We start from the raw sequence: 23,903 nt of genomic DNA, 5'->3' as shown, positions 1-23,903 counted from the left end.
TCTTATCTTCCTTTAGAAGTTACCCTTTCGTCAAGTATCGCCTAACTATCGCATTTTTATCGTCTTTTTATCTTCCATTAGAAGTTAGCTTAACAAGGGATTCGTCTATTTAAAGCTCTTTAATCTTTTCGTCAAGTATCGCCTAACTATCGCATTTTTATCGCCTTCTTATCTTCCTTTAGACGTTATCGCCTTCTTATCTTCCTTTAGAAGTTAGTTTAGTAAGGGTTTCGTCTATCTAACGCTCTTTAATCTTTTCGTCAAATATCGCCAAACTATCGCCTTTTTATCGCCTTCTTATCTTCCTTTAGAAGTTACCCTTTCGTCAAGTCTCGCCTAACTGTCGCATTTTTATCATCCTTTAGCGACTTCTATGTCTAGCAATTATAAAATTAACACACTTTTACTCTCACTTGAAGTATCGAAAAGGTATCTGCCTGGCGATAAAGCTGAAATACATTTGAAGAGCCGCAGCACATTTGTTGAATTTGAAGTCTAATTAAAGCGCCTCGCATGCATTTCGTTTTAGCCATCGATTTTATTTGGCTCTGACATGTTTATGGCCTTTTGGCTGGCCATCAGAAAATGCTCGTATCATTGCACTTGAGTTAGTTGTCCTGGCCTTCGGCCTTTCGACTACAGATACCCCCATGTCCATGTCCATGTCCATGCATTTTATTTATGCGGAATTGATTTTGCCCCGCCCATATTAACACTTGACCCAATTCGACAAGCCAACACACTCGAGCTCTGCCTGCCAGGGGAGGTCAGCTCAGCTGCTGCTGCTGGAGGAGGGGGGAGGGGGGGAGGGGCAGGAAGTGGAGCCAATGACAGTGTCCAATATGCGCTGCTCATAATAATTAGGCAGGTGGGCTGGCTGGCGGGCGAGCTGGCCGGAATCTGGCCACAACTGTTGCCATGTTGCTGTCCACTTTGGCTAATTATTGGGAGTGTGGCCGACATTATGAAGTCATTTAAAACTTACGCACAGGTGTTCCCAATTTTGTTGTTGACGTAATTTGATAGCTGCTGCCATTTACTGTTAGTCGCTGTTGCCTTTGGTTACCTGGATCGTACTTCATCTTCGTCTTTTTTTTTTTTGCTTATTTTTCGTGTGTGGCATCTGTTGCCGTTTTTTTCTGCTTTGTGGCACGTCTTCAAGGTCGAGGCGCATAGTTTTCGGTATTGTTATGCGAGACGCCAATGGAATTTTGTCAAGGTCAGAAAGCCATAAACTCATGCACGAACAATTTGAGGCATGTTTAGAGAGCGTTAAATTGGCCTTTTTAACTTGCTAGACGATAACTTCGATACATTCCGTAAAAATCGAAAGGCATTTTCCCCTTATCCTCAATGTAAATCCCATGCGAATAGCCTTACACATGCTCATACACACATTGAGGCATATCCAGAAAAAGAAAGTTGGAAGATAAATTGGCGACATATAGAAGAAAATATCTGGCTATCGCCTACTTAACTTGCTAGAGGAGATCTGAACGATAGATTCCTAAAAAATCTATAAATATTTACCCTTATCCTCAATGTAAATCCCATGCGAAAGGTTTTTCTCTACAGCAGAAGATAAGCTCCATTTTCGCATTGAAAGATAAGAAAGCGTTAAAAAGGCGACAAAGCTAGCAATATAGCTGGATTAACTGTAAGATTTCTCAGTTCGAAACATGTGAATTGCATTTGCGACAAGCTTACAATTTAATTATAGCTTAACTTAACTGAATTTGCTCCTATCCCAGTCAAGGGGGGGATGGAGGGGGCTGGGGCGGCAACAAGGGGCGTGGCTTACTCTTTGACCGTTAAAAGCACGCAAAAATGATGCAAAACCAACTGCTGATTAACGCGCATCCAGCAGATAACCGAGGGCAACCTGTTCGTGCCACCTGCCACTTACTAAACCCAACCTCACCCCTCTCTCTCCCTCTCCCCCTCTCTCTCTCTCCATCATCACGCAAACTGCGCTCCAGCTGCAGTTCAGCTTAGATATATAGCATCTATAGAACCGTAGCACCAGCTACACGTAAACCATAATCATTTTACGCGCACATCAATTTTGTTGCACAGCTTTGAAAATGTGGGAGAAGGAAGGGGCTGTGCGGGGGTTAGTTGTGTCTCGAGCTGGCTGCAAGGGCGACAAATATGGCCAAATTAAGTTGGCTAATTCCATAAAAACGCTGGGCTAAAACGCGATTATTGTTAATGATGATGAGCGCAACCGGAGCTACTGAACCGTATGCGTACTTCTGGTCAGAAAACGTGAGATGCTAAAATAACCAGTGCGGAGCGTGTGTGTATCTGTGTGTGTGTGTGTGTGTGTGTGTGTGTGTGTGTGTGTGTGTGTGTGTGTGTGTGTGTGTGTGTGTGTGTGTGTGTGTGTGTGTGTGTGTGTGTGTGTGTGTGTGTGTGTGTGTGGGGGCATGTGGCATGTGGCTTGTGGCAGCAACACACATTAGCGAAATTACTTCAACAGATTTGCGCACACAAAAACTTACTTAAAGTAAAACTTTTAGTTTTACATTTTACAGATATTGTCAAGTTTGTCTAAGGTCTGGGGAAATTTTAGCTGAAAGTTTAATTAAATAAGCTCGTGGAGACGAAGATGATAATCCTGAGATTGAACTAGATTAAGAGAGATGACTTGAGTTTGAGAAAAGATTTGAATAGAGAGTAGACTTGAGAATAAACTAGGCTAGACTAGAGAAGAGACTCTAGAGTAACCTCTAGACTCGACTAGAGAATGGAGAGAGAGTTGAGACTAGACGAGAGACGAGCCTTGAAACTAGGCTATAGAGTAAACTAGAGACTAGACTATTGACTAGACTACAGACTAGACCAGAGACTAGACTAGAGATTAGACTAGAAAACAAGGCTAGAGACTAGACCTGAGAGTAGACTGGATACTTAACAAGAGACTAGATTAGGAACTAGACTGGAGACTAGACAAGAGGCCACGGACTAGAGACTGGGAACTAGACTAGAAACTAGAGGCAAGTGACTAGAGACTAGAGACTAGAGACTAGAGACTAGAGACTAGAGACTAGAGACTAGAGACTAGAGACTAGAGACTAGAGACTAGAGACTAGAGACTAGAGACTAGAGACTAGAGACTAGAGACTAGAGACTAGAGACTAGAGACTAGAGACTAGAGACTAGAGACTAGAGACTAGAGACTAGAGACTAGAGACTAGAGACTAGAGACTAGAGACTAGAGACTAGAGACTAGAGACTAGAGACTAGAGACTAGAGACTAGAGACTAGAGACTAGAGACTAGAGACTAGAGACTAGAGACTAGAGACTAGACTCGAGATTCTAAAGACTAGAGACTAGACTCGAGATTCTAAAGACTAAAGAATAAAGACTAAAAACTAAAGACTAAAGACTAAGAACTAGAGAATAGAGACGAGCTTTGAGACTGGGCTATAGACTAGACTTGAGACTAGACTTAAGACTAGACTAAAACACTAGACTAGAGACTAGACCGGATACAAGTAAAGAGACTGGAGTACATAGGCTAGAGTGTAAAGACTAGAGACTAGACAAGTAGCTAAACATAAGCCTAGACTATGCCTGATGAAAAGGAAGAATGGACCAGTATATAGATTAAACTGCCGTCTATAGACAATAGAACTTCTAGGTCGTAACTTTCTAGCATATTCCATTTTACGATTTTGCTGCAGTTAAAAACTGACGAAATACTAATTTTATTTAACTATTCAATTTTCATTACTTTGCAAATGATTAAATATTAAAGTTACATTCAAGAATGTGGCATAAGATTTAAAACTATATCATGATACGGGGCAAAGGTTTATAATTATTATTAATTTATACCCTCAAGGAGAGTTTTATAATTAAGTTACAAAATGGAAAATTATATCTTCGACTTCATAGAATACATATACCTAGAATCGACTAGGCAGTAAATAGCTTGAAGTCGGTCGAAGCGAACTACTATATCATATGGATGGCAAGGGAACTATAAATCAAAAAATAAATTATATATATAACTTGTTTTTTTTAAATATCTGCCACATTTAATTATAATAATAAAGAACCGCTATTGTAACTATCTGTAGAGCATTCACAATTCGGCACACAGTGATTATTTGATTTTTTGTCAAGTGCGCGTTGCGTAAAACTGAGCTAAATTTAAACTTATTTTTGTTCATGTTCTTCTATCTAAATCGGATAGAAAACTTTGCGCGATTGGGCAATTAATTTGTGCCTTTACCGTTGCGCTTGGCGTTGCCAGAATTTCGAAAATTTGTCAGCGAGTTGCCTCGGTTGCCAGAATGTTGCTGCTGCTGTCTGTGTGACATTGCGCATACGCCCCGTACACAAATGCAATTTACGAGCCACACTCGAATGCTGCGTCGCTTCGCTCGCTCGCTCGCTCGCTCGCTCGCTTTTTGCGGAACTAACAACGGAAATTGTAAGGAAATGAGCATGGCTTAAGTTTCTTTCTGTTGGTTCTTGTACAACCACCTCCCCCCCCACCCCCTCCCTCCCTCTTTTACCGCCCCTTTCACCCGCTGCTGTCTGGTGGTGCGTGCCCTCGTGCCGTTGAAGCCGCTTAACTCGATTTCAAGCCAAAGTGCAACTCGGCTACGGTCCAAGCAAACGCACGCAGTCACAGTTTGTCCGTCCGTCTGTCTGTCCGTCCGTCCGTCTGTCTGTCGCCGTGTGTCGCTTACTTGTGCGCTATTTTCAGTTGTTGCTTTGAAAGCATGTAATTTATTTATGCAGTGCATTGCGTATTGCATGTAGAAGCTGAGTAAACCACCTTGACCCACTAATTGGACGCCTCGTCGATGGCGGCAACAAAACTAACAAACCAACTAACTAGTCGTCCGCCCAGTCGCAAATAGTTTTTCTCTCTCAATTTCTGTTCAGAGTCTTTTTTTTCGCATTTTCTGCTGCTGCGCCTATTGATAAAATCGCTCGACTGAATCATGTGCCAGGCAGGCAGGTGTGTCTGTGTGCGCAGCAGGTGAGAAATGCACCCTTTAAAATATTCGCAGGCCCATAAAAATTGTTGACTGCTCGCATAAATTTAAAATTATATAAATATTTATTATATATATATACCTAAGATGTTATTAGTTGACAAAAATGTTAACTCAAAAGGCTGCTAACTTTCTAGAGTAATATGTATTATTGTATCATATATAGATATATTGAATTATTTGATTATTTTTCAAAATTAAAAATCGTAATAAATATTTCTAATATCATGAAGGTATTTTATTTGCCCCTCCGGCTAGCTATGTCCCTTCCTTTTCAGAATCTTAAGTAACTATATTCATTTGGAATGTAAATAAATAATAATAAATTTGAAATAGGCTATAGAATGTTATGGGGGTGGGGAATTTCGACCTATGTCTATATAGGATATTTAAGGGAACCATTTTGACATGAATTTCGTCCAAGAATACCGTTGCCATGTTTTGATGCCGAATTGATCTAGAGTCAAAACCATGCACAAAAAGCTAAACCTCGTGAAAATCGGATGATATTTAACCAAGTTATGGGGGTGGAGAATTTCGACCTATGTCTATATACGATATTTATAGGTACCATTTTGACATGAATTTCGACCGAGAATACCGTTGCCATGTTTTGATGCCGAATTGACCTAGAGTCAAAACCATGCACAAAAAGCTAAACCTTATGGAAATCGGATGAGATTTGACCAAGTTTAGTAGGTGGGAAATTTCGACCTGTATCTATATTGTATAATAGCGGGTATACCCCAGCCTTGCCCGTTGCACGTTTAATATGAATTCTCTCAAAGATCTTTGAAAATGTTAAATATAGCAATGTTTACTTTTTTGATTAGCCACAAACCAGAAACCCTTGCCCGCTTGTCTAAATTGCCTCATATTCGATTTTCTTTGACCTTTTGGACTTCATATCTGCTTGCCCTCAGTAAACATATTAATTTATGGTTCTGTTTCTTCAGGCTAATATTTTGGCAGCTGGCCTTAAATGAAATTCTAGTTAAGCTCGCAAAAGTTTTAGCCCTGTTGCAAGTTTCGGCTGCATGCCACAAACTGCTGCCGCATGTTGCACAAGTAAGCACATACATTTAGCACACACTGTTGCAACCACCCACAACCCGAGCCACACCCCCTAACCCCACCCACCTGTGCAGATGCCACAGAGGGGATAGGGGAGGGCGGCGCTTAAGAAATCTGCGCGAACTTCATTGAAAAGCCAGCTACATAAATATTTATAAGTTTACGCGAAATATGCGTAATTATGTAAATTGCGCATTGAGATACATTTATATTGTTGTGGGCGCCCCCCCCCCCCTCAGCTCCAGCCCCTGGCCACGAAACCTGCTGCGGCAAAGTTGCTCGAAACATTTCATTTGTCGGTAATGTTGGAAATTAATTTTTGCTACTTCTGGCGGCGCAGGCAAAGGAGCTGCAGTTGTTGCCTGTTTACGGTGGATCAACACACACACGCACACACACAACCGCCCACACACACACCCCTACACCTACTGTTTGTTTTCGAGCCGAACTTTTTCAATTAAGTTCATTAATATTCAACTTGGCCTGCGGCCAGAAAGCGACGAATAAATAAATATTAAAATCAAAATTACAAACTAATAAAGGCTGCCACAACAGCCGCTAGCTGTGTTGTTGTGTGGGTAACTGGAGGCGGGAGGGGGGCGGGATTGGTGGGGAGGGGGGGGGGGGGGGGGTGGTGGTGTTTGTGTTTATTTTAGCCCATTTACCAACTGCCAATTGCCACTTGACAGTTAAATGCTGCTGGCCATGTCCTGCACTAAGTGCTGCAACAACAGCCAGCCAGTCACTCAGTCAGTCAGTCAGTCAGACACGCCCACATGCCACACCCCACCCCCTGCAACTACCCCCAACCACCACCACCACCCCCCCCTCCCCAAGTGCATGGCCTAAGCATAAGATAATTGCTTTGTTTGCGCCTCAGCGTGCAAATTCTTGTGCAAAAACTTTTAAGAATTTAATATTGCGTTCGTGCTCGACAATAAAAAACAAACAGATAATGTGATTAACTAAGAGCAGAAGGGTGCGTGGGAGGAGGAGGCGTGGGGGGCGAAACTAAAACGAACAGAATACTCATTTAGTGACAAATTTCAAGATAATTGAAGCATTTAAATGCAAAGAATGAGAGCTCTGCTGTTGAGGACAAATTAGAAATGTCTTGTGCATGAATTTCATCTGGTTACATTTTAGTAAAATTTGCTGAGTAATGAAATTTATTAATATCTTAAATAATTGCCTGGTAGATAAGTTATCTCTTTGGAAAGTGAACAGTGAAGTTGCTGGTTCAAAGCTCAGACTATTAGATCAATTGTCGAATGAAGTGTTCTACTAGACCAAGACCAGGGAAGTTAGTTTTATTTGAAATGGTAAATAATAATAATATTATAATAATTATTATTATATGTTTTTAAAATAAAATTTAAAATAAGTAATACTTTTATTAATAATAATAAAAAATATTAATAATAAAAATATTAATAAAAATAATAATAATAATATAACTATATCGATAATAATAATGAAAAAATAAATATACATCATCTTAGTAATAAAATAAAAAAAAAGGAAACAAATTTGTTAAAACAAACTGTTTTATTTTTTGTAATAAATATATTAATAGTATAATAGTAAAGGAACTTCGAAAGCTGATTCAAAACTAAAGTGCCCGCTGTAAGGGCATAAGAAAGGGTATGTTAAGTGCATTATGCATACGTATATATAAGTAGATATATATATAACTGTATATATATATGTGTGCCTTTATATATATATACTGTATACAATGTTGTCGCAGCGCTGCAGTCGCATAATTAACATGAAGCTCACGTTCTACGTTTTCGACGAACGCAGCAAGCCGGTGACAAAACTAAAAATTTTATATATAAATTTGAAAAAAACAAAAAAAAACGAAGAAGAAACAAAATTTAAACGAAAATTAAATTGTGCAACGTTGAATCACGCGCCGCACGATGACGCGAATGACAAAGCGAATGAGCTAGAGTTATGGTAATGTTTGTTGTTGTTGTTGCTGTAGTTGTTGCTGTAGTTGTTGTACTTGTTTATGTTTACATTTGTATAGCTGTTGATGATGAGGTGTTGAATTGGGAATAGTATTGTATGTAGCTTCCGTGGGTAGGCAGAAAAAAAAGTAATAAATGACCCCTGGGCGCAGCTGGGGGGGCCACTCGACTACATAACTCGAGGTCAGACGCACGCGTGACAAATTACACAAATTGGGCAGCAAGAGGCACAGTTGTCGCTGGAGGAGAACCCCCCTCACAATAGATTGCTCTAGACTAAAGCAAAAGTTTATATTATATATCAACTTATGCACACATGTATTTGATGTGCTGCTGAATAACTTATGGTTAGCTCGTCTTTATTTCAGCTCTCTTTTGTAATTAGTTGTAAATTGATTTGCCAAGCGCCGAGCCCTGTTCCCATGCCCTGCACCTGACACTTGCCGTGGTAGGGCGCAACAATTTCCACAAAATTATCTGCCAAAAGAAACGCCTCTCAGCACACAACATTTATATTTTCCATGAAATCTTATGAAACCCCCCAAAAATTCTTTGTAATTCAATAAAAAAAGAAATACAATTTATTTTCGGCAACACACTTTGCATTGTGAAATGGCATTGCCCGAATGTGTAATCTATCAATCTATTTTTAAGGCTATTAATAATAAATAAACACGCTGATAAACTCTATAAATACATATACATATTTATGCATCAATATAGCTGCTGACGCGCACAATCGCAGACAATGCGATCATATATCACATTGATTCGATTGATATTTGATTTTCTATTGCTTTATCTAATGTTGAATCGTGCATTTATTTCGTTTCATTTCGACAGCACAAACATGTCTAGCGATTCGAGTCGCCGCATTCAGGTGCCCGATGAGCTGAAGGAGGTGCTATTGCAGTTCTCCATTGCGTATCTGGTCGAACAGCCGCCGGATCTGATTGACTTTGCCGCCGAATACTTTAACAAATTGCAGGCGAATCGGCCAATCACAGCCAGCACCGATAATGGGGCCGATGATAGTCAGAGCATTAACTCACAAGATGGCGACGGTAAGTCACAACAAAAGTATAGAGAAGTTTCTCAGAGCTGTACTTTTAATATATCGATAAAGATGGTAAATCGATAACGCGTTCGCCGATATATAACAGCTGACTATCAATGACTATTGCTTAAATTGTTATACTTTGGGAAATCGACACTATCGATAACTTTAAGTGATCGATACTATCGTTTACTAAAGTCTATCGACATTTTCGATTGATATCGTTACTCTAACACCTTTTGGGCGCATGCCATCAAGCTATGAGCTTCTTCATATGTAGTTACTACCAATAACAGTGAAAGTCATAGTTATCGATTGTCGCAACCTTTCGGTGGGCCAACTATCCATCGCTTCAGAGCCTTAAAGTATTACACCAACTATTTCACATTATACCAAATATTTATACAATTTATACCAATACTTAAATCGTTACATTTTGGAGAAATCAACATTATCGATAACTTTATGTGATCGATACTATCGTTAACTAAAGACTCGATATCATCGATTACTTTAAACTATCATGACCACTTTTTAACGCATGCCATCAAGCTATGTAATTACTATCGATAACAACGACAGTGATAGTTATCGATCGTTACAACTTTTGAGTGTGTTAACTGTCGAGAACTTTAGAGCACTCGTAGGTATTACACCAACTATTTGAGCACAATTTACCAAATATTTATACAATTTGTACTTATACTTAAGTCGTTACATTTTGGAGAAATCAACATTATCGATAACTTCATGTGATCGATACTATCGTTAACTAAAGACTCGATATGATCGATTACTTTAAACTATCATGTCCACTTTTGAGCACATTCCATCAAGCTTTGAGGTAATTTATATGTAGTTACTATCGATAACAGAGATAGTCACAGTTATCGATCGTTACAACTTTTGAGTGTGTTAACTGTCGATAAGTTTAGAACACTCGTAGGTAGTACATTAACTATTTGAGCACATTATACCAAATAGTTACACAATTTGTACAATTAATTCATCTTTGTTCAGGTAAATCAATATTGTTGTTGCCTGAATACGCCTCTGAATAGCCCACAAATGAGCAATGCGAGCTTTGCGTGTCCCGACAACAATTCCTTTGGGGGTCACAACTAACATATTTCCATGTCTTGTCGTGCTTGTGCGTCAATTGTAGCCAACATTCTGCTGGCAGGGCTTTAACTGCAGTTGCTTTTAGCGCACGATTAACTATTTTTAGATGGAAACTTTTGGTTACTTTGTGACGTCAAGACGTGGCCACGCATTCAATAAACGCGAGGGCCCTTGGTTTTTAACCTAAAACCCTGCACTAAATTCTAATTATAAGTATAACTGAAAGCCAAAACAAAAACAAAACAAAAGGTGAGAAGGGAAATCATAAAAAAAAGGTAAACGACTTTGTTGTAAATTGAAAAGTTTTGCTTGTTGGCCAACTTTAAGCTCTTCTGCGGGTGTTGGTTTAGGTGTGTGTGTGTGTTGTGTATCTGTATCTCATTATTTGCCATAATGCGAGGCACGTGTGCGGACAATTAGCGCCAGCTGGTCACGCAGTCCATCGCTCCTTGCATCTTGAGGTCGTACATCTTCGACCAGCGCCAGAGCAAATTAAATAATAATGTCGGGAGCAGCAGCCGTTCCAGTTCGTGCTCCTTGCAGACGGTGCTGCTGCTGCTGCTGCTGCTGCGCTGCGTGTTTATCTTCCGGTTAATCAAACACGCAGCACGGCTCAAGGGACACCCGTGTCAAGTGAGCGAATGTGACTTGCTTTTCCACTCCCTTGGACTCCCTGGACGCCCCGCAGTCCTGCTGCCATTACAAATCTATTAATTGCGCACACAGCTCAAGAGCTGCACAAACAAACCAAGGCGCGACAGCTCACATCATGAATGTATAGATGTTACATACATATACTATATATATATATCAATTGATAGCTGGTATAGCTCGGCTTTTTTTTTCAGTTCGACTTCAACTTCATTTCAACCGTTTTCCCCCTATGTGAATCAACATAAATCACATTAGATTCCTGCAGCTGCCATATACGGAGTAGATATATTTTAAATGTCCGAATAGAGCCCAAAATAAATGACTTTACAATCGACAAGTTGTTACTTTCAAAAATTATCTACACACTTTCCAAGCAGACAAATAATATATTAATAATATATCTCATAGATAAATAATATATAAATATATATAATTCAATATATGAGTTTTGTATACAATCCTTTAAAAATAGCTATCAGGACAACCAAAAAAAATATTTTAAACGAGTTTTTCACTTATTTTTCACCCGTGTGAGTGGAATTACGAAATCGCTCAAAGCCCTATTCATATGTTGTTTTTAAAATGAAGCTGAAAGGCGAAATTAAAACAATTTCTAGCCCTAATATGCATTGTAGGGTGGAATTATGCCATAGCCTGGCGTATTTATGTCTCAAAAGGAAGCTATTCTAAGGGTTGCAACTTTCTAGCTCTTGTCAGCTCTTGCCTGTCAGGCAATCAGCTATATATATATATACACATATAAATATATATATATAGCATTATTGTACACGGCACGCTTGACATTTAATTGAAGTTTGCATTGGACTCGTCTCACTATCAGCCTCGCCGCATTGACCTTTTTTTTATTTGCCCGGCTGCTGCAAAATTGTTCTTGGCTTTGCTCAGTGAAGCCCTCAACAGTTCAGCTGAGCGTAAGAGCAGCACGCAAATAGCTCAGGGAATATTCTATATCTGTGTGCGTGTGTGTGTATGCGTGTGTGTGTATGCCACGCCCCTTGCAGCGCTTTGATGTCTATTTATGGTCAGCCTAGCTGTTTTTGATTTAAATACGCTTTAAGCGCCGCACGCACGGCACACACACACACAAATAACTAAACTGCTTATACGAAAAATATTAAGTATACGCACAACAATTTTTTGCGGGTGCCAAAATGTGGCTTAATAAGGTGTGCGAGTGCCTGAGCCTGTGTGTGTGTGTGTGTGCTGAGCATGTTGTACATTTTATTAACGCACACGTTGCCCACAAAAAAGGCAAAAGCAGCGCGAAAGAGAGCGAGAGAGAGAGAGAGGGATAGAGAGAGACAGGGGTTAAAGCAATGAGCGCCCATTGAAGCATGCGGATGAGCAGCGGCTGCCTCGCAGTTTGTGCCTGACTGCCGCACGCTTCAACAGGCACACTCACATACTATATATGAGGGCTGCGAGGGGGGGGGGGGGGGGGTATTAAGGCGTTACCACGCCCACGCGCGCTGACATGGCTTTGGCTTGGCAGTTACATTTTGAACATTATTGACATGCCAGCGGCGTTTGCAGCAGCACGGAAATTGTTGGACATGTTCTGTGTGTGGTGTGTGGCATGTGTGTGTCTATGTGTGTGTGTGTCCTGTTTGTGCGCCTCCTGTTGCGCTTAATGATAAATATAAAAAAAAAAAACACACACAGGCACCACAACAAAACTGTTCATGTTAATCGAGACAAAGCTTTGCGCTCTCTGTCTCGCTCTCCACATATTAATATGTAGTCGTACAGCTAACCGCACACAACCACAGAGCTCACACACACACACACTTCCACACACACAAACACATGGCTGACAGGCATTGCCTACTTACAGGCACTATTTCCGCCTTTTCTTTTGTCGGTTTCTGTCGACCATTCCTGCCTGGCTCAAAGGCTGCTGCGGTTACAGCATCCGCTTTAGTCGTTAACCAAACGTCACAGGAGACAACACAGCTAGTGCGACAGTCAGTCAGTCAGTCAGTCAGTCAGTCAGTCAGCCAGTCATCTTCTTCTCTGTCATCGTCAAGCTATTAGCATTCACATTGCAAATCTCATTCGCGTCAGCGTCGCGTCTCTCATTTCGCTTAACCAAATTAATGCAGTCGACTTTTATTTGCAATTTTTTTTTAATTAAATTTTCTCGCGTATGTGTGTGTGTGTGTGCGGTTTTAAGCCAAATTGATTTTATTTTAATTAACTGCCACATAACTAAAGCAAATATTAAGCGTAACTACATAAAGTGCTTATTGTTAAGTTGTTCATTAAATCAAATATGTCTGCTCAAATTCCCAAGTAAATTGCTTTGGCAAACGTGTTGACATTCCATTATAATTTGCACTCAATTAAATTGCTTTATTGGCATAACTAATAATATAAATTTGCTTGTGTCAATAGCATGGCCAATGTTGCAATAACGCATACAATGCGTAATATTTAAACTTTTCTTTAATATCAAATAAATACCAAATTATTGCTAATTGTGTGTGAATTAACTGTGAACTGATTGCCAACTGAACCGGTTCGAGTCAGGAATTTCTATGCAGCGCACCTTGCAATGAGTCAGTAGCGCCTGAACTGAACCAATTATTGCTAATTGTGTGTGAATTTAATCTGTGAACTAGTTGCCTGCAGAACCGGTTCGGGCCAGGAGTTCCTATGCCGTGAACCTTCCAGCGAATCGGTAGCGCCTGAACTGAACCATTTTTTGTCAGCCAGGGTTACCAACGGAATGAACCAAAGCGGTTCTCGATATTCCAAATCATTTTGCTTGTCATGAACCGAAACCTGAACTGTTGCAAGAATAGTTGAACCTTAACACATAATATACCATGGCAAAAAAAAACGGCACAGAAAATGTGAATGCCCGCAACAAAGCTTTAATTATGTGTTTTAATGTGCTCAAATCTGTGGCTTAATGTATTTAAGAGATTAATAACTCGTTTTGAAAACCATTAAAGAGCTCAATTGAAATGTGCATTGAATTATTAAAGTAGTTTTAAGCCACAAATCAAATCAAGTCAAATCAAATATGTGCCCAGCTAAGCCACAAGCTGTCATATGGCCTGTCATAACTCCAGCATACTCTGCCACAAGCAGCTGTGGGCGGCATATCCTGTTCGTTGTCCACATCCTGTCACAAGGCTAGCTGAAATAAATACTTGGCTGCCAGTCATGCAATCGAGCTTTTCAATTCCCCCATTCAAGAGCTTCGTCTGAAGGATTCAAGTCTTTTCAACTGAACACATAGATATATATAATTGTGTGTGTGTGCTTGATTGGGTGTGTGTGTGTGTTAGTGCATCATTAAACTGGCTTAGTGCCACACTTGACACGACTTTAAGCGAATGGCAAAGCAAACAGAATTTTATTTCGCTTTTTTTTTTTTGCTTAGCAATTGATAAATTTGTAAAGTGTGAAGTGCGCGCGTTGTGATTTCTCAGCTAAAAACAATCGCAAAAGCGCAATCGGGCCTTAAGTTTTGGCCAAGTGCATAAATATTTATTACGCATACGCGGCGTGTGACAGTGCGAAAAACATTGCATCGCATATATGCACTGTATTGTGTACACATTCGAGTTTTCACCTTGACAGTTTTCAGCTTCGTTTTTAGTTTCTTCTGAAAACGTGTTCGCTCGCAACTGGTTTCAGTTTTTTTTTCTTTTTTTTTTGTAACTGAAACTCAAGCGAAAAGCTACACGCACTGAAAAGCCATAGACAAAAAACTAAAGTTATTGATATATTGAGTGCACTGCATAATGTCTACGCAAGTTTCCAGCAATCTATTGGCCGGTAAGCAATGCAAAAAACAAAAATTGATCAAAAGTTGTTTTAAGTGAAACAACAAAAATAACAACTTGCCAAATACGAGTGCAAAAAACACATTTTGGTCAGACACGTCGCAAATAAAAATTATAGCCATAGCATATATGATATATATACATATATACCTGAATACATGTTTAGGTTTATGGATTGACAGAAATTAACAAAACACAAAAACTAACAGCTGCCCAAAAAAAAAAATACAAGCTCTGATATATATTAGGCTGATCTTAAAGATATTCTTGCTAACTAAAAGGCGGCAGTTTTGAAAGCGAAATTAAACATTCCAATACCATTAAAGTTTGCATAGAAACAGGCAGATGGACGAATGGACAGATGGACATGTTTATAGCAGCTCGGCTGTTGATGCTGCTCAAGTATATATGTACATATATACTTTCTATGCGTTCCACATTTCGTGACAAAATTATATTATCCTCTACAAGGATATAAAATAAAACAATTGAAATTAAACTTAATACAAAATTATATATGGACATACTCCCTATATCTGCTCATCATCTAGAGAAAGCATATAGAACTATGTTTTCAACCGAACCGGTTCAAGGCCGAAGTTCAAATTTATGTTGTGCTAGAAGCAAAAGTTTAAATGATTTGGTACACAATGAACTTCTTGTAAGGATGACTCAGCTCTAAATTTTCTAGATTTTAATTTTGGATATGGATCAAATTTAGAGTACATCCTATATAAAAAAAACCCGTACGGCTTGCAAAAGTTTCACTAGAATTGCCAATTAAAAATTATAAATTGTCTGTTGAAAATATATAATAAGCAACTACAAACCACAAACTGGGTTCATGAACAATAATCATGTTCACGAACCGAACCATAATTCGAACCAATGATAACTCTTTTTTTGAGCTTGCAGCCCTGACACAGATACTTTAAAGATTTAACAGTTGCATCATTCCAGGCATTTGCACATTACTTAACATAATTGCCATAATAATCTACGCAAAGGGTAAATGAAAAGCATAATAAAAAGTATATATATGCTGTATATATATTTGCACTCGTGAAAGCGAGCTTAATATGTGTGTGTGCGCGTTGGGGGGAAAAATGAATAATTGCTGCAATTGGTTTAGTGGGTTTTTCGCTTAGCCCATCTGTTTGTCTGAAATGTCTCGTCGTCTCAGCTCTTCACGATGATGAATTGCAAACATTTTACCGTCGGATGCAGTCAAGCGAGTTGCATGTTGTTGTTGTTGTTGTTGTTGATGCATCATCAAAGCTTAAGAAGTGCCAGAGTAGCCTATATACGACTTAGGCGAGACGCAGCTATAAAACTGCCAACGAGGCGCAATTATAATGTATGCAGATGCAGATACGGATACAGATACATAGTTGCAGATACATTTCGTAGCTTCAAGTGGGCATGTGCTGTGTGTGTGTGTGTGTTTTGGTGTGTATCTTTTGAGCACACACTCATTCAGCTGTCCATCCATCCATTTATCCATATATCCATCCATCTCTCGCTAGTTGTGTGGGCAGCTGGACAGACCGCATTGCCACTCCTCCGTTTCCATTTACAGTGCAAGTGCATTTCGTGTCGCTCAACTATTCGATTTGCTGAGACAGTTTCTAGCAACTTGACGCAGCTGGTTAGCAAAAATATCAACAACAACAACAACAACTAAAATTTTTGCTGACGCAAAGCTTGATATGTTGTGCGGCAACACATTCATTCCCCTGGCTAATACTTTGATGGCCTCAAGATGACAATGATGCTGACGATGATGTGAGATGTGTGCAGCAGCAGCGCATCCGGCATCAACAGCGGGTTGCTGTCTATCAATTCCATTCCGCTCTCTCCCTCTCCCCCTCTCCCCTGCTTCCACTTTATCATTCTTCTTTCTGCTCCACTCAGCTATTTAATATAATTAAGCCAAAAAGTGAAGCGCTACCCCCTCCCCCCCCCCCCCCTCCCCCATCGTCTGCCAGCCAACTAAACATCCTGTGTGTACTTTAGTTAATGAGCACAAACATGAAAGTCAAACTCTGGGGCGCACAGGACATTGTCCTCAATAGAGACATTCACTTAGTCGCAATGTCCGGCCAGACCATTTTCATTAATTAGCCACATTCCACAAAACAATTTCGCCCTAACTATTCAAGTTGAAAAAAAATGTGTTCATCGATTAGAAGCTTGGGCATACGAACGGAATAATTTGGGATGCTTGTTCAAAAAGTTGTTAAAGTAAATCCATTAAATAGTCTGAGACTAATTTATAGACAGACTAATTATACAAGCTATATAAATAATAATAAAATAACTGAAAGATAATATTCGCTTTTGAAATACGACAACAAATAACCGTTAGAGAAAATTCAGAGCTTTTTAGTGCTGGAAAACGAAAGACAGCCTAATCGATAGTATCGATATTGCATTTATCGGTTCTGAATTTCGAAACTTGGTAGATTTTTAGTTATTTTTACATAAGATTGAGATACGCCAGCCAATCTGATATCTTTAAGCAGTCTACTATACTCTTTATATATAGATAGCCTTAGATTCATAATCAGCAATTCGTTCAACTATGAATGTAATCTTTAAACGTCTTTTAAACTAACGTATTTAATATTGTTATCGGCGCCTAAGCGACTTAAGATGAATTGAGAACGTTTATTCAAAGCTCTTAAGCAGAGATTACAATAAATTGGAAATATAAATCTTCTAACTTTTGTATTGCAAGCTAATCTGACAAATACCCATTTAAAAGTTTACGAACATTCAGAGCTTTTTATATCTAAAAAACTAACCTTATAACTTTATTTATAGTATCGATAGTGCACTTATCGGCTCTGATTTTCGATTGTCTTGAACAATTGATAGTTCTTCGATTATTTTGAACTAAGATTTAAATACGCCAACGAAAACTCGAATATCTTTACACAGAATCGTATAGTTAATTTTTGATAGCTGGCAATTCTTTCACGAAATATGAACGATTCTTATACGAATATATTTAATTTTGTTATCGGCGCCAAAGCGATAAATTGAGAACTCTTTCTCCAATCTCTTAAGCATGGATCTGAAGGAAATATAAATCTTTTCCCTCTTTCTTTGGTGCTAAGTTCCTATTTAACCTTAAACTTGACTAATTTCCCAATGCTCATATATGTATTAAGGACGTACTCCAGATTAACATATTTAATTATGCAAATTAGTTAAAGCGATTTAATTTCTAATTGCAGCGGAACCGCCAATAGTACAAAGCTCACGTCGCAAATCAGTGTTCGCCGAGGCATACGATCCGGAGGCGGACGATGATGATGAGGGCGCCACTGCCATATTCCCCAAGACAGATGAACAGCGGGCGCGTCTCATCGAGTCGGTGAAGAATGTGCTGCTCTTCCGTTCGCTCGAGAAGGAACAGGTGCGCCCATGCCCCACACTTACTTACCACACCTTCCGCTTCCCCCCCCCCCCCTCGCTAGCACACTAAACGCATAAATCTCTCGCATATTTTCGGGGCAAATTCCACACGAAACACGAGCAAAACACAAAAGCCAAAGAGTTTGCTCCGATGCAGACGGCCGCAAAAACCGAATCACGTTGCTTGCGGTTTGTCTGCCTGCCTGCCTGTGTGTGTGTGTTTAGGTGTTGTCTGTGTGTGTTTGTCCCCCCCCCCCCCCCCCTCATCCTCTTTCCTAACTAAACAGCTCTAAAATGCCTTTTGGCTATATTCTGTTTCGTTGCGCGCAGATGAATCAAGTGCTGGATGCGATGTTCGAGCGGAAGGTGCTGCCGGGCGATTACATCATACGACAGGGCGATGATGGCGATAATTTTTATGTTATTGAATCGTAAGTGCCAGCAAAATTGCGTATACGCCGTGCTTGACCGCGCCCCAACAAGTAGGCAGCATTATTTGAAGACACGCAGAACACACGGCGTATGCGCAATTTATTTGCATTTGTAATATTTCGCGCAATTCTCATGCGCTCTCTCTCTCTCTCTCCCCCTCTCTCTGTCTCTCGCTCTCTGTCTCTTTCACAGTGGCATCTATAAAGTCTATATAAATGATAAACACATTAGCACCTACAACCACACCGGACTATTTGGCGAATTAGCGCTGCTCTACAATATGCCCAGGTAAGCAAATAACATTTAATATTGTATCTTGTATCTGCTGGATAAACATTTGTATCTGCAGCTTGTATGCTCGCTTAATGTGCACCGCACTATTTACACCCACTGTCTACGCATTAAAGGTGCTAATTGCACAACTTTTTGATTTCAATTTGACACTTGGCACTTTTCATGTGTGCCCACAAATGCGATGCAGGGCCTTTGTGTGTGGGTTGGTGTGAAAAAAAAATGAGAAAAGTTTTCTAATTTGAACTTAGTTTGTGTAAGATTTGTTTTAAGCGTTTACACAAAACAATTTAACAGCAGAATGTGACAAATTGTTAACTAGTTTCAAAGGAAATTAAGACTTAGACCTAATAGACCATAGACCATAGACGATAGTAGATAGACGATAGGCGATAGGCGATAGACGATTGACGTTTGAAGATAGACGATAGACGATAGACGATATACGATATACGATATACGATAGACGATAGACGATAGACGATAGACGATAGACGATAGACGATAGACGATAGACGATAGACGATAGACGATAGACGATAGACGATAGACGATAGACGATAGACGATAGACGATAGACGATAGACGATAGACGATAGACGATAGACGATAGACGATAGACGATAGACGATAGACGATAGACGATAGACGATAGACGATAGACGATAGACGATAGACGATAGACGATAGACGATAGACGATAGACGATAGACGATAGACGATAGACGATAGACGATAGACGATAGACGATAGACGATAGACGATAGACGATAGACGATAGACGATAGACGATAGACGATAGACGATAGACGATAGACGATAGACGATAGACGATAGACGATAGACGATAGACGATAGACGATAGACGATAGACGATAGACGATAGACGATAGACGATAGACCATAGACCATAGACCATAGACCATAGACCATAGACCATAGACCATAGACCATAGACCATAGACCATAGACCATAGACCATAGACCATAGACCATAGACCATAGACCATAGACCATAGACCATAGACCATAGACCATAGACCATAGACCAAACCATAGCAGAATATAGCTCAAGCCCTTGCTGAGCCTAACTCTCCTACAAAAATGATTAAATCAATTACATCAATAATCAATCAATAATTAACTTTTTCCAAATAACTTTTCAGAGCGGCCACCGTACAGGCGGAAACCAGCGGCCTGCTCTGGGCCATGGATCGTCAGACATTCCGACGTATTTTGCTCAAGTCGGCGTTCAAGAAGCGAAAAATGTACGAGGAGCTGCTAAACAGTGTGCCCATGCTAAAGGCGCTGCAGGTGAGACCAGAGCAGAGAAACACTCAAATCTAATATGCCAAAACCCAAATCCTGATTTAACAAATCTAACAATAATATACACTTACCCGATACAGAACTACGAGCGCATGAATCTGGCCGATGCTTTGGTCTCCAAGGCCTACGAGGATGGTGAGCAGATCATCAAGCAGGGTATGCAACAGTCTGATGGACTCCGATTCAGCTTTTAGTTACGTTTTTTGTTCGTGTTGCAGGCGATGCCGCCGATGGCATGTACTTCATTGAGGAGGGCACCGTGTCGGTGCGCATGGATCAGGACGATACGGAAATCGAGATATCCAAACTGGGCAAGGGCCAATACTTTGGCGAACTGGCCCTGGTCACACATCGGCCACGCGCTGCTTCCGTTTACGCCACGGGCGGCGTTGTTAAGCTCGCATGTAAGTCCATCTCAGCTACACGGGATGCCTTTTTAGTGCCTCGCTTATGGGCGTGGCCCACAATCCTAGCCAGCTGTTTTAATGCTTTTTCTAACATTTTGTTTTTGTTTTCTTTTGTTTATTTTCTGTTTATCCCGTACTTTTGTTTATGCACTTATCCCGGCGCTCATTTTTGCACTTGTCTTGTGTTGTATTGTGTTTTATGTTGTGTTGTGTTGTGTACCGTGTGTAATGCGTGTAATTTGTGTGTAGTTTTGGATGTTGTTTGCTTTGAGCGACTGCTGGGCCGCTGCAGCCATATCCTGCAGCGCGGCATATGCGACTATCGCTATCTGGAACTCGATCTGCGCACCTACTATGATAGCCTGCAGGCCATCTAGTTGGGCTAAACGGCCGCCCATTTGCTTACGAGGGGAGCGGGGTGATGTATACGCCATCCAATAACTATGTGTGCACACTTGTTTAACACTCTCACTTTGTTATATCACTTTATATATAAATATCACTAAATGACATCATAACATTACTTGAATGTTTGAAAATCGCATAGAAAGGCGCTATAAAAAAGAAATTGGGTGATTAAAAGAGACAGTAAAGAAGCACGAGTCTGGTAGATAAAGCGAGAAATGAGAGAAAAAAAGACAATTTGGAGAGCGAGAAAAGCACTCAGAGAAAGAGAGAGGAGCGTTTGTACGAGATCGATAATCAGCGGGAAATGTACTGAGAAAGCGAAAGGTGAGAGAGATAGAGGAGCTAAGAGAGAATTCTACTGAGGGAAAAAGAGAGTTGAAGAGGAACTAAGAGAGAGAGAGAGAGAAAGAGGAACAAAAAGAGAGAGAGAGAAAGAGAAGCTAAGAGAGGGAGAGAGAAAGAAAGAGAGAGAGCGAGAAAGAAAGAGAGATAGAAAGAGAGAGAAAGAAAGAAAGAGAGAGAGAGAAAGAGAGAGAGGGAGAGAAAGAAAGAGAGAGAGAGAGAAAGATACAGAGAGAGGGAGAGAGAGAGAGAAAGAGAAACTAAAAGAGAATTCTACTTAGAGATAGAGCATGAGAGAGACAGACAAAAGAGACGTAAATATATTTATTCTTACCAATTTCTAAGTCTTGTACGCGCCACTTAAATTCATGAAAATCGCATAGAAGGGCGCTCTGCATTTCTGCACAAACTTTTAAAATCTTTTTCACAGCCGAATTAAAAGGTTTCACTCCAAGTGTGCACACACAAAAACATCTTACACACCCCCAAAATCCCCTCGTTGTTGTGTTTTGTAGTGTTAAAGTTTTAGTTATAATTTAAGAATTCCGTCCTAGTCCTAGACACAGATGCCTTCGAGCGCATCCTGGGCTTCCTCACCGACGTGCTCAAGCGCAACATACTGATGTACGAGCAAATGTTTACCGAAATGGCGCGTCGCAATACCACCCTGTGAAATCAGTCCAAGCTCAATTAATCTAATACTTGATTTTGTTCTTTTATTATTTAACGAATTGTTGTTAATTTAAAGCCTTAAATTTGTTGTGTAGCAAAAGTAATGAACAGAGCGCAAGAGCTGTCATTAAAAATTTTACAGTTGCCGAATAAATTTCCATTTAATGCAGTTTTCTCCAATTTTTTTGCATTCACAAATTGACACGCAAAAACTCAACACACACACACACGAGCACACACAGACAGAAAGGCATACAAAATAACACGTATACGCAACGTTTGCCTAGCCCACAGCAAAATGTCTGCTGCCGACACAGACATTGCCCAAAAAACTAGACATACATATACAAAATGAAAATCGAATAACTCGAAAAAAGCATTTCAATTGTGATTGGTAAGCGCAGCTGCATATAATATTTATGAGTCGAGGCGCCTGTGGTTGGTTGGCATTTGGGTTCAAGAGCTTATTCCTGTCCCGGCACTCTTTCATCTCTGGGCATGCATAATTTTCTATCATGTTTACTAATCATTATTATTAAATATAAAATAGAATTGTTAAAAACTTTAAGGCATGTTTTATTTATGCGTGTGCCGGTCAAATTATATATATATATACATATATATTAAAAATGATTGTAAAAGCAATTTCTATAATATTAATACTCGATTTTTCTTCGTACAGTTCTCGATGTGAGAGCATTCGAGCGTCTGCTTGGACCCTGCATGGATATTATGAAGCGCAGTATTGATGACTATGAGTCGCAGCTGCTTAAGATATTTGGCAGCAAAAATAATATCACCGATACACGATAAAAAGTCTGAACAACAAACCACAACACAACAACAACCAGGCTAATGGGTTTTGAAAGGACTCTGCACAAACTAAGCAACAATAACAACTACAACAATAACAACAACAACAACAAGCGCAAACCAAACACACACACAGACAGACACACGGACCCTATTATATAAATAAAAGTAAAAGCTTGATTTAATTATGTTCTAAGCTGAGGCTGGTTAATGAAATACACAAACAATGATAAAGATAATACGCTAATGATAATGATAACGATAATGATAATCATAATGAGTTGAGCACACAAAAACACAAATATATTGTATGTATGTATTAGCAATTTGTAATTTAAACTATTTAATTGGAAAACAACAAGAAAAACAAAAACAACAAGAGAAAGCCAAGTTAATTGAAAGTTCTTTGTGTGTCCTTAGCTCAGAGAAAAAGTTTGTTAAGTGCATAGTTAATAGTCTTGTTTTTTTCTTATTTTTAAACTATTATTATTATTATTATTATAATACTAATTTGTTATCGCTTGATTTACGCATAATTTAGCACAATATATAGCAGCAAAGCAGAAGAAAACTATAAAAAGAAAACTCGTTTTTTGACTTTGCGAGTCGCATATATATATATATATATATATATATATAGACATATATCAAATAAGCGCAAATGGAAACACATCAAGCAAAAGAGTTTATATCTACAAAATACAAATTTAAATACTTATATATATTGATATAAAGTAAAACCCCACACATATGCATAAAACAAATCTAATTTATTTATAAAATAAAGTAAAACAACAACAACAAAAAAAAACCAATCATTGTACTAGTCTATATATATATATGTAAAAAATTGCTTTAAAAAGAAAAGGAAAAGCAAACGTAAATACTTTTGAAATTGTTTTAAAAATATATATACATATATATTTGAGATACGCTAAAACCGAATGTTATGCTCCCTAATTCCTCCCCCCTCCTCCCCCCCCCTCCCTCTCCAGAGACAACAACATGAAAGTTAGAAGCAATAAAAAAAAGAAGCTTTGTTTTTGGGTCTCCAGCGAGAAAGAAA

The 23,903-nt window shown here is 39.4% G+C and overlaps 1 protein-coding gene across 4 annotated transcripts in view; it reads left to right on the top strand.

The window, feature by feature from the left end:
- The window catches only part of Pka-R2 (cAMP-dependent protein kinase type II regulatory subunit), a 46,053-nt gene extending 23,185 nt beyond the window's left edge, over nt 1-22,868 (top strand). For 2 of the 4 annotated variants that reach the window (XM_064687352.1, XM_064687351.1), the window contains 8 exons: nt 8,913-9,133; nt 17,963-18,144; nt 18,474-18,574; nt 18,768-18,863; nt 20,033-20,180; nt 20,276-20,351; nt 20,414-20,599; nt 22,707-22,868. In XM_064687352.1, the coding sequence (XP_064543422.1) occupies nt 8,920-9,133; nt 17,963-18,144; nt 18,474-18,574; nt 18,768-18,863; nt 20,033-20,180; nt 20,276-20,351; nt 20,414-20,599; nt 22,707-22,837 (1,134 nt within the window). In that variant the 5' untranslated portion in view covers nt 8,913-8,919 and the 3' untranslated portion in view covers nt 22,838-22,868. Of the gene's footprint in view, nt 1-8,037; nt 8,056-8,912; nt 9,134-17,962; nt 18,145-18,473; nt 18,575-18,767; nt 18,864-20,032; nt 20,181-20,275; nt 20,352-20,413; nt 20,600-21,906; nt 22,179-22,706 lie in introns of those variants that run through there. The other 2 variants (XM_064687353.1, XM_064687354.1) reach the window with 2 other exon arrangements.
- Nucleotides 22,869-23,903: the final 1,035 nt, after the last annotated feature.

This window comes from Drosophila montana, unplaced genomic scaffold (assembly GCF_035044405.1).
Source record: "Drosophila montana isolate Dmon_TW-CO22-7 unplaced genomic scaffold, ASM3504440v1 contig_3200_1, whole genome shotgun sequence".
NCBI classification, from domain to species: Eukaryota; Metazoa; Arthropoda; class Insecta; order Diptera; family Drosophilidae; genus Drosophila; species Drosophila montana.
Note: the sequence above shows the minus strand (reverse complement) of the source record. Positions and strands in the feature narration are given on the sequence as shown.